General features: G+C 69.1%; 1 protein-coding gene across 2 annotated transcripts; it reads left to right on the forward strand.

Moving 5' to 3' along the window:
• The first annotated feature begins 3347 nt into the window (after positions 1 to 3347).
• Positions 3348 to 12933, forward strand: TH (tyrosine hydroxylase). Of its 2 annotated transcripts, none has more exons than XM_080640873.1 (13): positions 3348 to 3461; positions 4690 to 4899; positions 5799 to 5973; positions 6242 to 6330; positions 6499 to 6566; positions 8480 to 8530; positions 8926 to 9071; positions 9906 to 10041; positions 10149 to 10218; positions 10631 to 10687; positions 11314 to 11409; positions 11620 to 11753; positions 12456 to 12933. In XM_080640873.1, the coding sequence occupies exons 1-13, from the start codon at positions 3372 to 3374 to the stop codon at positions 12613 to 12615; spliced, it is 1482 nt and encodes a 493-aa protein (XP_080496999.1). In that variant the 5' UTR covers positions 3348 to 3371; the 3' UTR covers positions 12616 to 12933. The 2 variants fall into 2 exon arrangements, with proteins under 2 accessions (XP_080496999.1, XP_080496998.1); XM_080640872.1 differs by having other exon boundaries at positions 3349 to 3461; positions 12514 to 12924.
• Positions 12934 to 13876: the final 943 nt, after the last annotated feature.

Below are 13876 nucleotides of genomic sequence, written 5' to 3' on the forward strand. Positions count from 1 at the left end.
CTTCTTTTTGTTTCATCCTCCTCCAAGGACATGTTTCCGTTGATTTTTAGAGAGTGAAAGCGAGAGGGAGAGACAGAGAGACATCGGCTGGCTGTACGTGCCCTTGACTGGAATCGAACCCCGGATCCTTCCGTCTGCGGGCGGACGCTCCGTCCACTGGGCAACACCGGCCAGGGCCCAGGTGGAGTTCGATGGTGGGGTCCCGCAGAGGCACGGGCAGAGGACCCCGGCGCCGCGCCCTCCTCCGCTGCCCTCTGCAGCTGTCTCTGCCGCCGCCCCCTGGGGGGCACCTGGATTGTGGGAGGAGACAGGGAGGGTGGGGTTTGCAGCTGGAGGTGGAGGGGAGCGGCCCCCAGACCCGGGACAGAGCCCTGAGGCCACCAAGCCCAGGCGGACGCTGCTGCCCTGCCCCTGCCCACGCCAGGCGCCCCTCGCCCTCGTCTGGGGCGCACGCCGTCATTATGGGCCATTAAGTCCCCGGAGGCCGTGGCTGGAAGAGGCTGTTTGAGCGCAGCGCCTGCTGATTGCAGGCAGGAGCTGTGATTACTCAGCACGGCGAGGGCGGGGGGTGGACAGGGAGGTGGGGGCTGAGCAGGGGAGGGGACAGGGCTGTTGGAGCCCCGGCCACGGCCACATCCCTCCTCATCCCACCTCCATGCGGCCCCTCCTCCCAGTGTACCCCCAAAGCCTCCCCCCTGGGCCTCAATCCCGCCCTTCTCCTCCTCTTCCTGCAAAGAGCCCCTTTGAGCCCTGGGGGTCCCTTGGGGTCTCTGCTCACCCAGGGGTGCTGGCAGTGTCAGTCCGTTAGGCATGCCCAGCCCCTGGGCACAGACCCCACTGGGTCCTTGAAGAAGCCATGCCAGGGGGTTGGGGAACGCCGGCTGCCTGACCCAGAGAGATGGCTCACCTCAGTCATCCCAGCTGCAGAATGGGCCCATACGAGGCGTACCCGTTAATCATGTGGGTTTTTCCCATAGATGGAGTTACACATGTGTTGGTATGTATGCGATTGGATATGCATGTTATTTTGTTGTATTGCTCCTTCAGATGACCGCTTGTTCCGATCGACGGCACACGCACTTTCTGAGCAGCTCCGAAGAAGTGGACAATGGGGTCTCCGAACGGTCTGCCTCCAAACAGGAAAAGGTCTGTTGGGACGGTACCCACCAATGGCCTGAAAGGTGGGGGGAATGTGTAGCTAGCGATGGACATCGCTTTGAACAAAGCACTTCCGATTGTCTCTTGAAATTATCGTGTTTTCTTTGATGACAAAATCCGCATTATTAACTGGTGGACGCATAATCCACATTATTCACCGGTTAATGATTAACCCGCATTTTTAACCGTTTGATGATTAACCCATATTTTCAACCAGTTAATAGTTAATCCGCACTTTTAACCGGTTAATAATTAACCCGAATTGTTAAACGGTTAATAGCTAACCTGCATTATTAACCGGTTAACGGTTAGCCCTCACTCTTAACCAGCTGGTAAATTAATCCGCATGATTGACCACAATAATACGGATTTTGTAATCAAAGAAAACACGATCATTTCAAGAGAAACATCCCAAGTGCTTTGTTCAAAGTAATGTCATCGCTAGCCACACATTTCCCCCATCTTTCAGGGAATTCGTGGCTGCCGTCCCAACAGACCTTCCCTTGCGAAGGCTGATGCTGCCGCTCACCCTCCCCGGGCGCCTGGGACGGAGGAGGCCCTGAGGGTGGGAAGGGGAGAGAAGAGGGGAGCCAGGAGAGGAGGCTGGGGGGTGAACCGCCGGGGCAGAGCCGGAGGACCAGGGAGCACCTCCGAGTGAGCGGCCTGGGCGTGTGGGAAAGGCTTTCCAGGACCCCCGGGGTCACGGACGCAGGAGCACCCAGCGGAGGGGGGGACGGTGCCCCCGTGCAGGGCGGCCGAGGTCCTGGCCTGGGCCCTGGCCGGGGTCACGGGGCCCCAGGGGAGAATGGAAAAAGCGCAGCTCCGGCCCAGCTCCACGCCGGCTCAGGTAGACAGGAATTAAGACCAATATTTGTGTTGGCAGCAGACATTTGCGGAAAGGTTAAGTCCACAGTGACGGCGCCTGCCCTTCTCCCGCGCGCTCAGCGCATCGGTCGCCCCGGCCCTGCACCCACACACTGAGCAATCCCTGGGGGTCCCCGGCAGCCCTCCTGGCGGGGGCACACGAAAGCCTCGGGGGCTGCCAGGGACCCGGGGCTCCGGGGGGTAGGCTGTGGCCTGGGCAGCCAGGCCGTCAGACCCCGTCCGCTCACGTGGGGGGCCTCGCGCCCACCCTCCGCGCCGGGGTCCGGCCAGCGGCGAGCCACGCTGGTGGGGTTCCTGCCCTCAGGGCGTTTGCCGAGGCGGGAACGCCGGAGCCGAGCAGAGGTGGGAGGTTCAGAGCGGGTGTAAGAGAGCTGGGTTCTGCGGGATGCATAGGAGCTCACCAGGAGGAAGGGGAGCGGACCGGGTGTCAGGGGCTCCCGAGCCCCGGAGGAGGACGTGGGCGCCAGGTGAAGGGGCTCAGCAGGGGCAGGTGTGGGAGGTGCTCCCCTTTGCACCGGCTGAGCACAGCTGCTTCCCGAGGCGCCTGGGATGGAGGAGGGCCCGGGATGGGGAGCCACCGAGGGCTGTGGAGATGGAGACGCTGTGCGCACAGCACCTCAGGGCAGGCCCGGGAGGAGAGGGGCTGCGATGGAGAGTGGGCGGCCTGAGGTTTGGGAGGTGCCGGGGAGGTGGGCAGAGGCAACAAGGTGACCAGCCGGGGTGGACCCGGCGGGTGTGGGGGTAGGGCCCACTTGTCCCCCTGGACTGCCAACACAGAGGCCCACCTCCAGTGGCCGCACACCAGGACCACCCCCTCTGGGGGGGAGCGGCTGGTCGGCGGGTCCCCGAGTTCACCGTCCACACCCTCCCTGCTGCAGGCACCCAGGGGCGACGCACTGCGGGGCCCTGTGGGGAGCTGGTGAAGGGAAGAATCATCTAGAAAGACAGGCTCTCCTCTGACCCCCAAGGTGGGTCTCCGCGTGGTGTCCGGGCAGCGAGCCCCAGTGGGTGCCTCCCTGATCCCCCTCAGTCACCCCACCTGGCGGGGCAGAGGGGACTCGGCGGTCCCCAGCCCCACGGAGCGCCCGCGGGAGCGGGGATGATTCAGAGCCGCTAGGCCGCCCTGCGGGGTGGGTGACAGTGGAGGCAATTAGATTTAATGGGACAGAGCCCTTTCTCCCGCCTCCCTCAGGCGGCAGCAGGCGGGAGAGGGATGTGAGGGAGGTGGGAGGTGGGGGACCCGGGGGGACTCTGACGTCAGCTCAGCCTATAAGAGGCCGCCTGGCCTGGCCGAGGGTTGTGGAGAGAGCCCCGATCCTCGCGGTGCCATGCCCACCCCCAGCGCCGCCGCGCCCCAGGCCAAGGGCTTCCGCAGGGCCGTCTCCGAGCTGGACGCCAAGCAGGCCGAGGCCATCATGGTAAGGGGGCCGGCTGGTGCCCACTGGCGAAACGGGCCAGAACCCTGGGTGTCCCCGGGCTCAGACCCAGGCTTGGCGTGCTGTCCCGGCCTCGGGCTGGCAGGGCGACCCGTGCCTGAGTGTGTGAGTCTGGGTGGGTGGGTCAGCATGTGTGTGAGGGTGTCCCAGGCCCCGCACAGCTCACGGCGGGGGTGCTGGGCACACAGTCGGGGGGGGGGGCAGTCCCTGGGGATGGCAGCCGTCTGAGCCACAAGGTGGTCTGGATTCTGGGGCAAATCCCACCATCATCGCCCGCCCAGCAGCCGGGGGCCACCGTCCCCAAACCATCGCCACTTGGGAGCCCTGAGTTCAAGGGAGTTCGTGCTGGGCAGACCCCTCGGCTGGCCCCTCTGTGAGACGGGGGAGGAGGGGCTTGTCGGCCCGGAAGCGGGGTCTGCAGTTCGTCCTCAGGGACACCCCGGAATGACCAGCCCCGACGTTTAAAATGGGTTTGGTTTTAGACCTTGAGGGACACCGTGGTTTGCATCCCAGAGATTTAACGTGTCGGCCCCTTCTCGGGGGTCGGGGGGAGAGGCCCCCGTGGAGGCCGGGGCCCTGGCTCTGTCCACATCCTGAGGTCATGCGGGGACCCAGACAGGGGATCCCCTGCCCCTCCCCCCTGTTCCAGATCCGAGGGCACCAGCACCTACTTGGAAGTTCAGCTCCAGGGGGTGACCCCCCCCCCACCATGCAGCTCCTCCTCCGTGCAGGCCTGGAGCTCTGGGGGGGCATCAGACAGGCTGACCGTCTCGGGGACGGGCTGTGGACAGGGGCACCTGTGTCCGGATGGAGGGGACGTGTGGCCAGGTGTCCCTGTGCTGCAGAAGGGCTGGGAGGGACCAGGAGCAAAGGTCACTCATAGGAGAGGCTGGGGGGGCGCGTGGAGGGGAGGGGGCCGCTCCCCGCCCGGCAGACGCCCGGCTCGCTGCCCCTCCCTGCCCCGGGCTCTGGCCACCGTCCATCTGGGGGCCGAGGGCAGCAGCTGAAGGGCCTGAGTCGCTCCTTCCTGCCACCTAATCCAGTTAGGGCCGGGCCTGGGGACAGGCGACGCGGCATCTCGGCGCCGTGGGTGACCGCCCCCCCCCCCCCCCCCACGTCAGGGGACGGGCTGAGGTCCTGCCGGGCAGGGGGGTCCCCCTGGAGCACACAGCAGGCGCTCACCGCGCAGCTGGCCTGCCCTGTCCCGCAGTCCCCGCGCTTCATCGGGCGGCGGCAGAGCCTCATCGAGGACGCACGCAAGGAGCGGGAGAAGGCGGAGGCCGCGGCCGCCTCGGAGCCCGCGGAGCCGCTGGGGGCCGGCGCGTGCGTGGAGAGAGACGGGAAGGCACTGCTCAACCTGCTCTTCACCCTGCGGGGGGCCAAGACCGCCCCCCTCTCCCGTGCCCTGAAGACCTTCGAGGTGAGGGCGGCCGGGGGCCACGGGGCACCTGGGGGCCGGTGTGAGCCACGAAGGGGAGAGGGCACCAGGAGCTTTGGGGGACCCCACAGCCCCCATCACACCTCAGGTTCTAGGGAACTCCCAGGGGCCACCCAGCCCGGCCGCCCCCAACCCTGCCCCCCCCCGCCGCCCTGCACGTGTGGACGCGTGGCCGTGGCTCCCAGCAGCAGTCAGGGGTCAGGGTCCCCCCCCCGCCTGCCCCCGAGGGCTGATGAGGCAGCTGGCTGCGTCCGCTGCTCTGGCCACACCAGGCCGGGTGGGCAGGAGACTGGCCCCCGGCACAGACGCCCAAATGACATTACAGCCAGACCGCCGTCCGGCTCCCGAGATGGCTGTGTGGCCCGAGGGCCCTGGAGACCCAGCACCCTGGTTGCCGGGCAACAGGAGCTGGCGGTGACAGACCCTCCTGCCAGCTGGGGGCTGAGTGTCACTTAGCCATCGGGGAGGCGGGACCTTCTGGCAGCGGCTGCGGCTGCAGCATGGCCGTGGGCTCCAGGGCAGGTGAACCCCAATCGACGGGACCTTAGTTACGGCCGCTGCGAAACGGGGCCGTCACGCCCTCCTGCCTCCCCAGGGGATGGGTGTGGTACTAGGGGCGTCCAAACACCTTGCGTGGGCTGGCAGTCCAGTTGAGCCAGGGAACACAGCGGGGGCACCCCGAAAGCGGGGTGAGGGGACCGTGGCGACAGCTGCCGTTGGACAAACGTGGAAACGCCCCCCGTTTCCCGCCACAGGCCCCTGCCCCGGGCTGGGCAAGGGTCCGCGGTCCGGGCAGGGCGAATGGACCCCAGGCCTTCCTCCCTCGCCCCCTCAGCTCTCGCTCCATCTCTCCCTCCCGCTCCCCGGCTTCGGCTCCTCAGACCTTCGAAGCCCAAATCCTGCACCTGGAGACGCGGCCAGCCCAGAGGCCGCGGGGGGGCGCCCCCCCCCTGGAGTACTTCGTGCGCTGCGAGGTGCCCAGCGCAGACCTGCCCCACCTGCTCAGCTCCGTGCGCCGGGTGGCGGAGGATGTGCGCGGCCCCGGGGAGGGCAGAGGTGAGGCCGGCTCCTCTGCCCCGAGAGCAAGCCGTGACCCGGAACACGGACGTGCAGGGCTCCCGAAGGCGAACCCTGACGTGACGAGGGGGTGCGGCCGGGGGACTCGCTCCCTGCCTGCTCTGGCCCCCTGTTCCCCAGCCGCGTCACAGTCCCAGCCCCACCCCCCACCCCTGGCTGTCCGGGAAGGGCCACGCTCCCCCACGGCCCAAGGCTCACGGCCCCTCCTTCCGCCCGCCCGTCCGTCTGTCCGCCCCTCGCTGTGAAGTCCTGTGGTTCCCGAGGAAAGTGTCTGAGCTGGACAAGTGCCACCACCTGGTCACCAAGTTCGACCCTGACCTGGACCTGGACCATCCGGTGAGCGGGTGCCTCCAGGCCCGTGGGTGGGGTGGGCCTGCACTGGGGTGGTGGGCGGGACCCCGGGCTGACCCTGGAGGGTGTCTGGCTCCGAGCAGGTGTGGCCCCCGGGGACCCCCTGGGCGTGGGCAGGGCCGGGCGCTTCCTGAGGGGCCCCTCTGCCGCCAGGGCTTCTCGGACCAGGAGTACCGCCAGCGCAGGAGGCTGATCGCCGACATAGCCTTCCAGTACCGCCAGTGAGACGCCGCCCGCCCCCCTGCCCCCCCCGCCCCCCCAATCCCACCCACAGGGCCATCCCACCCACAGGCCTGATCCCACCCACAGGGCCCATCCCACCCACAGGGCCATCCCACCCACAGGGCCATCCCACCCATAGGGCCATCCCCCCCACAGGCCCCATCCCACCCACAGGGCCCATCCCACCCACAGGGCCATCCCACCCATAGGGCCATCCCCCCCACAGGCCCCATCCCACCCACAGGGCCCATCCCACCCATAGGGCCATCCCACCCACAGGGCCATCCCACCCACAGGCCCCATCCCACCCATAGGGCCATCCCCCCCACAGGCCCCATCCCACCCACAGGGCCATCCCACCCACAGGGCCATCCCCCCCACAGGCCCCATCCCCCCCACAGGCCCCATCCCCCCCACAGAGCCATCCCACCCACAGGGGCCCATCCCACCCACAGGCCCCATCCCACCCACAGGGCCATCCCACCCACAGGGGCCCATCCCACCCACAGGCCCATCCCACCCACAGGCCCCATCCCACCCACAGGGCCATCCCACCCACAGGGCCATCCCACCCACAGGCCCCATCCCCCCCACAGAGCCATCCCACCCACAGGGGCCCATCCCACCCACAGGCCCCATCCCACCCACAGGGCCATCCCACCCACAGGGGCCCATCCCACCCACAGGCCCATCCCACCCACAGGCCCCATCCCACCCACAGGGCCATCCCACCCACAGGGCCATCCCACCCACAGAGCCATCCCCCCCACAGGGCCCATCCCACCCACAGGCCCCATCCCACCCACAGGGCCCATCCCCCCCACAGAGCCATCCCCCCCACAGGCCCCATCCCACCCACAGGCCCCATCCCACCCACAGGGCCATCCCACCCACAGAGCCATCCCACCCACAGGCCCCATCCCACCCACAGGGCCATCCCACCCACAGGCCCATCCCACCCACAGAGCCATCCCCCCCACAGGCCCCATCCCACCCACAGGCCCATCCCACCCACAGGGCCATCCCACCCACAGAGCCATCCCCCCCACAGGCCCCATCCCACCCACAGGGCCATCCCACCCACAGGGCCATCCCACCCACAGAGCCATCCCCCCCACAGGCCCCATCCCACCCACAGGCCCCATCCCACCCACAGGGCCCATCCCACCCACAGGGCCCATCCCACCCACAGGGCCATCCCCCCCACAGGCCCCATCCCACCCACAGGGCCCATCCCACCCATAGGGCCATCCCCCCCACAGGCCCCATCCCACCCACAGGCCCCATCCCCCCCACAGGCCCCATCCCACCCACAGGCCCCATCCCACCCACAGGCCCATCCCCCCCACAGGGCCATCCCACCCACAGAGCCATCCCCCCCACAGGGCCATCCCACCCATAGGGCCATCCCCCCCACAGGCCCCATCCCACCCACAGGCCCCATCCCACCCACAGGGCCATCCCACCCACAGAGCCATCCCACCCACAGGGCCATCCCACCCACAGGGCCATCCCACCCACAGGCCCCATCCCACCCACAGGGCCATCCCACCCACAGGCCCCATCCCCCCCACAGGGCCCATCCCACCCACAGGCCCCATCCCACCCACAGGGCCCATCCCACCCATAGGGCCATCCCCCCCACAGGCCCCATCCCACCCACAGGCCCCATCCCACCCACAGGCCCATCCCCCCCACAGGGCCATCCCACCCCACAGCTCACCCTAGACCTGCTGAGGCCGGGGGGAGGGGCATCTTGTTCACCACCACCTCCCCCACTGCCCCAAGTCACAGCCGAGCCCACTGAGGCACAGAGCAGAGGCCACAGAGCCGGCCAGGCATCAGCCCCAGCCCCTCCCGTCCCCCTCCCCTGTCCACGAGGGTCCCTGACGGACTGCCAACCCCTTCACAGCGGCGACCCTATTCCCCATGTGGAGTACACGGCCGAGGAGATTGCCACCTGGTGAGACCCCTTTCAGGGCTGGGCAGGGGCAGGAGCCAGGGAGGGGCAGGGGCAGGAGCCAGGGAGGGGCAGGGGCAGGAGCCAGGGAGGGGCAGGGGCAGGAGCTGGGGATGCCCCCGAGTCCCGGGTCCAAGGGCAGTGGCCTCCAGCAGGGCAGACCAGGCCAGTGGGAGGCTGCGAGGCCCCCATGGCGGCCTAAAGGGGGAGGCGGCCTGAGGGGAGCTGCGGGCTGCCCACTCCCTCCCATGGAGCCTCCCAAACCAGGGGTGAAGGCTCCCCAAGGAGCGAGGAGAGGCCAGGGGGGCTGCTCAGCTTAGGGACAAGGGGCGCTGGGCCAGGCCTGAGTCCCCGCCCACCCGCCCGCCCATTGACTGCCCGCCGATGCCCGCCTGCAGGAAGGCGGTGTACACCACCCTCAAGGGCCTGTACGCCACCCACGCCTGCCGGGAGCACCTGGAGGCCTTCGAGCTGCTGGAGCGCTTCTGTGGGTACCAGGAGGACAGCATCCCGCAGCTGGAGGCAGTCTCCCGCTTCCTGAAGGGTGCGCTGACGGGTCGGGGTGGGGGGGCTCCAGGGGGAGGACGGGGGGAAGGGTGGGGGGGAGGGAGGGAGGGAGGGCCAGGGGAGGGCCAGGGGGTTCAGTGGAGAGGGCCTGGGGTGCTGCTGGAGGGCCTGGGGTGCAGCGGGAGGGCCTGGGGGGCTCAGTGGGAGGGCCTGGGGGCTCAGTGGGAGGGCCTGGGGGGCTCAGTGGGAGGGCCTGGGGGGCTCAGTGGGAGGGCCTGGGGGTGCAGCGGGAGGGCCTGGGGGCTCAGTGGGAGGGCCTGGGGTGCTGCTGGAGGGCCTGGGGTGCAGCAGGAGGGCCTGGGGGGCTCAGTGGGAGGGCCTGGGGGTGCAGCGGGATGGCCCGGAGGGCTGCGGGGAGGGCCTGGGGGTGCAGCGGGAGGGCCTGGGGTGCAGCGGGAGGGCCTGGGGTGCAGCGGGATGGCCCGGGGGGCTGTGGGGAGGGCCTGGGGGTGCAGCGGGAGGGCCTGGGGGCTCAGTGGGAGGGCCTGGGGGTGCAGCGGGAGGGCCTGGGGGCTCAGTGGGAGGGCCTGGGGGTGCAGCGGGAGGGCCTAGAACAGGGGTGGGCAAACTTTTTGACTCGAGGGCCACCATGGGTTCTTACACTGGACCGGAGGGCCGGAACAAAAGCATGGATGGAGTGTGTGTGTGAACTAATATACATTCAAAGTAAAGGAGCGGAGGGGAGAGCAAGAGAACCGGATAGAACAGCCGGATCCGGCCCGCGGGCCGTAGTTTGCCCACGGCTGGCCTAGAACCACCAAGCCCTCGGCCCCCGCTCTCCTGGGCCCTGACCGCCCGCGCGGCCTTGCAGAGCGGACCGGCTTCCAGCTGCGCCCCGTGGCCGGCCTGCTGTCCGCCCGGGACTTCCTGGCCAGCCTGGCCTTCCGCGTGTTCCAGTGCACCCAGTACATCCGGCACGCGTCCTCGCCCATGCACTCGCCTGAGCCGTGAGTGTCCCACCCGGAGGGGCCGGGGGGGGGGGGGGGGGAGCCCGCCTCCAGCAGGGGAGGCAGACCCCAGGCCCCGTCCCACTGCCCTCTCTCCCTGCCCACAGGGACTGCTGCCACGAGCTGCTGGGTCACGTGCCCATGCTGGCCGACCGGACCTTTGCCCAGTTCTCCCAGGTGTGTCCGCAGGCCTCGGCCAGAAGCAGGGCTCAGCGGAGGGGCAGGCTAGGGCTGGGGGGCCGCTTGGGCTCAAGAGCCGTCAGGGAGACGGGTCATCCTGACACAGAGGGGCGGGTGGGCTCTGACCCATCCCCGAAGACCACCTGATACAAACGGTGAAATTCCCTTTGCCAAGAGGCCGCCTGGGTCAGGGAGCGGGGACCAGCTGGGGCATTTCCCATGGCCTGTGCTGCCACCTGCTGGCTCTCCGCGGAACAGCAGGCAGCCGTCCTGGGACCTTGATTTTTCGAGTCCAGGGCCCCCTGTGGGGCTGCCACCCCTCCCCACCAGGGCCCTCACCTCCTGGGGGCGCCCAGGTCATGGCACCGAGCCCCCCAGGGCCCCGGTCAGCCTCCTGCCCCCTCCACAGGACATCGGCTTGGCATCCTTGGGGGCTTCGGACGAGGAGATCGAGAAGCTGTCCACGGTGGGTCCCTTCCCCTGCTGGGCCAGGGCGTGGGCTCAGGACCCCTGGGTGCAGGCAGGCCCTCCGTCTGGACTGAGGTCTCTGTTTCTGCCCCAGGAGCATCACCCTCACACAGGGGCCGCCCTGACCTGCCGGGTGGGTGGGGTGTCCAGGGTGGGCAGTGGGGGGCCGCCCTGACCTGTCTGGTGGGTGGGGTGTCCAGGGCGGGCAGTGGGGGGCCTGCCTGGTGGGTGGGGTGTCCAGGGTGGGCCGTGGGGCTGTCTCGCTGACGTTGCCTGGTGGGTGGGGTGTCCAGGGCGGGCTGTGGGGGGCTGTCTCCCTGACCTGCCTGGTGGGTGGGGTGTCCAGGGCGGGCCGTGGGGGGCCTGCCTGGTGGGTGGGGTGCTCAGGGCGGGCAGTGGGGGGCCGCCCTGACCTGCCTGGTGGGTGGGGTGTCCAGGGTGGGCCGTGGGGCTGTCTCGCTGACCTGCCTGGTGGGTGGGGTGTCCAGGGTGGGCCGTGGGGGGCCGCCCTGACCTGCCTGGGTGGGTGGGGTGTCCAGGGCGGGCCGTGGGGGGCCTGCCTGGTGGGTGGGGTGTCCAGGGCGGGCCGTGGGGGGCCGTCTCGCTGACCACTGGTCCTCACAGCTGTACTGGTTCACTGTGGAGTTCGGGCTGTGCAAGCAGAACGGGGAGGTGAAGGCGTACGGCGCTGGGCTGCTGTCCTCCTACGGGGAGCTCCTGGTGAGACCTCCCCTGGGGCAGGCGCAGGGTGGGGGCCCAGCGGGAGGGTCCCAGATGGAGGCCTCCCAGGAACGCCGAGAACGTGTGTCCCTGCCTGTCCTACCCACGGGTGCCCAGGCCTCGGGAGGACCCCCGGGGCGGAAGGCGGCCACCCCGGAGTCAGTTCCCGGGGGCGCGGTACCGGGTCCTGTGACTGTGGCCTCCCCTCAGCACGCCCTCTCCGAGGAGCCGGAGATCCGGGCCTTCGACCCCGACGCGGCCGCCCTGCAGCCCTACCAGGACCAGACCTACCAGTCGGTCTACTTCGTGTCCGAGAGTTTCAGCGACGCCAAGGACAAGCTCAGGTGGGCCGGGTCCCGGAGCCCCCAGACGGGTGAGCCAGTGGCAGGCTCGGCCTGCGAACCCATTTCACCGAGGAGAAAACTGTGCCCGCCTCTGTGACAGCACCCCTCCCACAGCAAAGTCTGGGGAGTGGGAGGCCTGAGGCTGGGGGCCCCCATCAAGGCCGGGTCAGGGCCAGGCTCCGGGAGGCGGAGTCTGATTTTATAAGGAGGAGGTGCGGGTGCCCCCCAGCTCCGCCCTCTGAGCCGCTGGGGCCATGGGGAGGGTGCACACCGGGGCTGGAGGGTTTGGGGGGCCTGGAGGGAGCAAGGAGCCCCGTGGCCTGGGGCTGGGGGTGCCGTGGGAGTTGGGCAGAGTATGACGCACCCTCTTTTTTTTTATCCTGGGAACGGGCCGGGGTCCTGCTGTCTCGGGGGAAACTGAGGCCCGGGAGCTGTGTGCCCGGAGTGGGGAGAAGGGAGGGCTGGATCCCACACACAAGCTTAAGGACAGAGGCTTCACTGGGACGCTCCAGGGCGTAGTCCGGGAAGGCTCTCTGGAGGAGGAGGCCTGGCTGAGCTGGGCCTGGAGGGGCAGCAGGGAGGGACGGGGTGTCCTGGAGGCCCTAGACCCGGCCCACGCTGCCCCAGCTCCTCCTTATCCCCCCCCCCCGAGGCCCTGAGTCCCCATCGGGAGACTGAGGGTGCACGCCGGCCCATCCCCAGGAGCTATGCCTCCCGCATCCAGCGTCCCTTCTCCGTGAAGTTTGACCCGTACACGCAGGCCATCGACGTGCTGGACAGTCCGCAGGCCATCCGCCGCTCCCTGGAGGGCATCCAGGACGAGATGCATGCCCTCGCCCACGCGCTCAGTGCCATCAGCTAAGTGCAGCAGGCGCCACGCTGTGCGCCCTGGCGGGCTGGTCTTGGGGTCTCCTGACCCTTCCGGCCTCCCTGGCCCCTGCCCTTGCCCCTGCCCCTGTCCCTGTGAGCTCGCCAGAGACCCTGCCTGCCCCAGGGCACCTCGCCAGCCCCACTGTGCCTCCCAGCTCTGCCTGTGATGTCCTTGTCCTGACTGGCTGCCCCCCACCCTGTGTGCCCCCCACCCTGTGTGCCCCCACCCTGTGTGCCCCCACCCTGTGTGCCCCCCACGCTGTGTGTTGCCCATTCATAACCTCAATAAAAGAAAGAAGCCTGTGCCAGCCTGTGTCCGAGTCTGTGTGCCCCCAGGCCCTCTCAGCCTGAGCCCACAGCAGCTCCAGAGGACCCAGGGGGTCCTGGTTGAGCTGCCTGTCCAGGGGAGCCCCGCCTGGGGCTGGCGGTTGGAGGATCACAGCTGTGCTGACTGGGGGTGGGGGGGGGGTGCTCTCTAAGATCCACATGGAGGAGGATGGGGTTCCAGGGGGCCAGCCCGGGAGAGCAGGTGGGCGTGGTTGTCTCTGACCCCTGTACCCACCCCACCCAGAGCAGGACCCGGGATGCTCCCCAAATCTGAGCTGGTTCCCAGGTGGCCTCTCTGGCCTTGGTCTCCCCAGCAAGGCGGGTGGGGAGCCAGGTTGTGGGCTCTGTCAGATGCCCCCATGCTCACCGAGGGTTCTGGGCACGGCCCGCCCTCTAGAACCCGGCTCCTCCCCCTGCCCTGAGGGGACTTCCTGCCGGGCAGGGCGCAGGGCGGGCCCAGCCCACTTCCCCCCAGGCCGCTCGCCCCCAACCCCTGGCAACACCCCGAGGGGCGGCTCTAAACTCAGGCTGTCAGTCCTGGCAAACTCCTTGTCCGTCAAGCCCCTCCTGCAAAGCCTCCTTCCCGGCCCTCATGGAGCCTGTCCTTCCATCAGCTGTGTCCCCAGCACCCCGCCTGCCCAGCACCCCACCTGCCCAGCACCCCCCCTGCCCAGCACCCCGCCTGCCTAGCACCCCACCTGCCTAGCACCCTGCCTGCCTAGCACCCCACCTGCCCAACACCCCCCCTGCCCAGCACCCCGCCTGCCTAGCACCCCACCTGCCTAGCACCCTGCCTGCCTAGCACCCCGCCTCCCAGCACCCCGCCTCCCAGCACCCCGCCTCCCAGCACCCTGCCTCTCAGCACTCCGCCTCCCAGCACCCCACCTCCCAGCACCCTACCTGCCTAGCACCCCACCTCCCAGCAC

Source organism: Plecotus auritus, assembly GCF_963455305.1.
Source record: "Plecotus auritus genome assembly, chromosome: 9".
NCBI classification, from domain to species: domain Eukaryota; kingdom Metazoa; phylum Chordata; class Mammalia; order Chiroptera; family Vespertilionidae; genus Plecotus; species Plecotus auritus.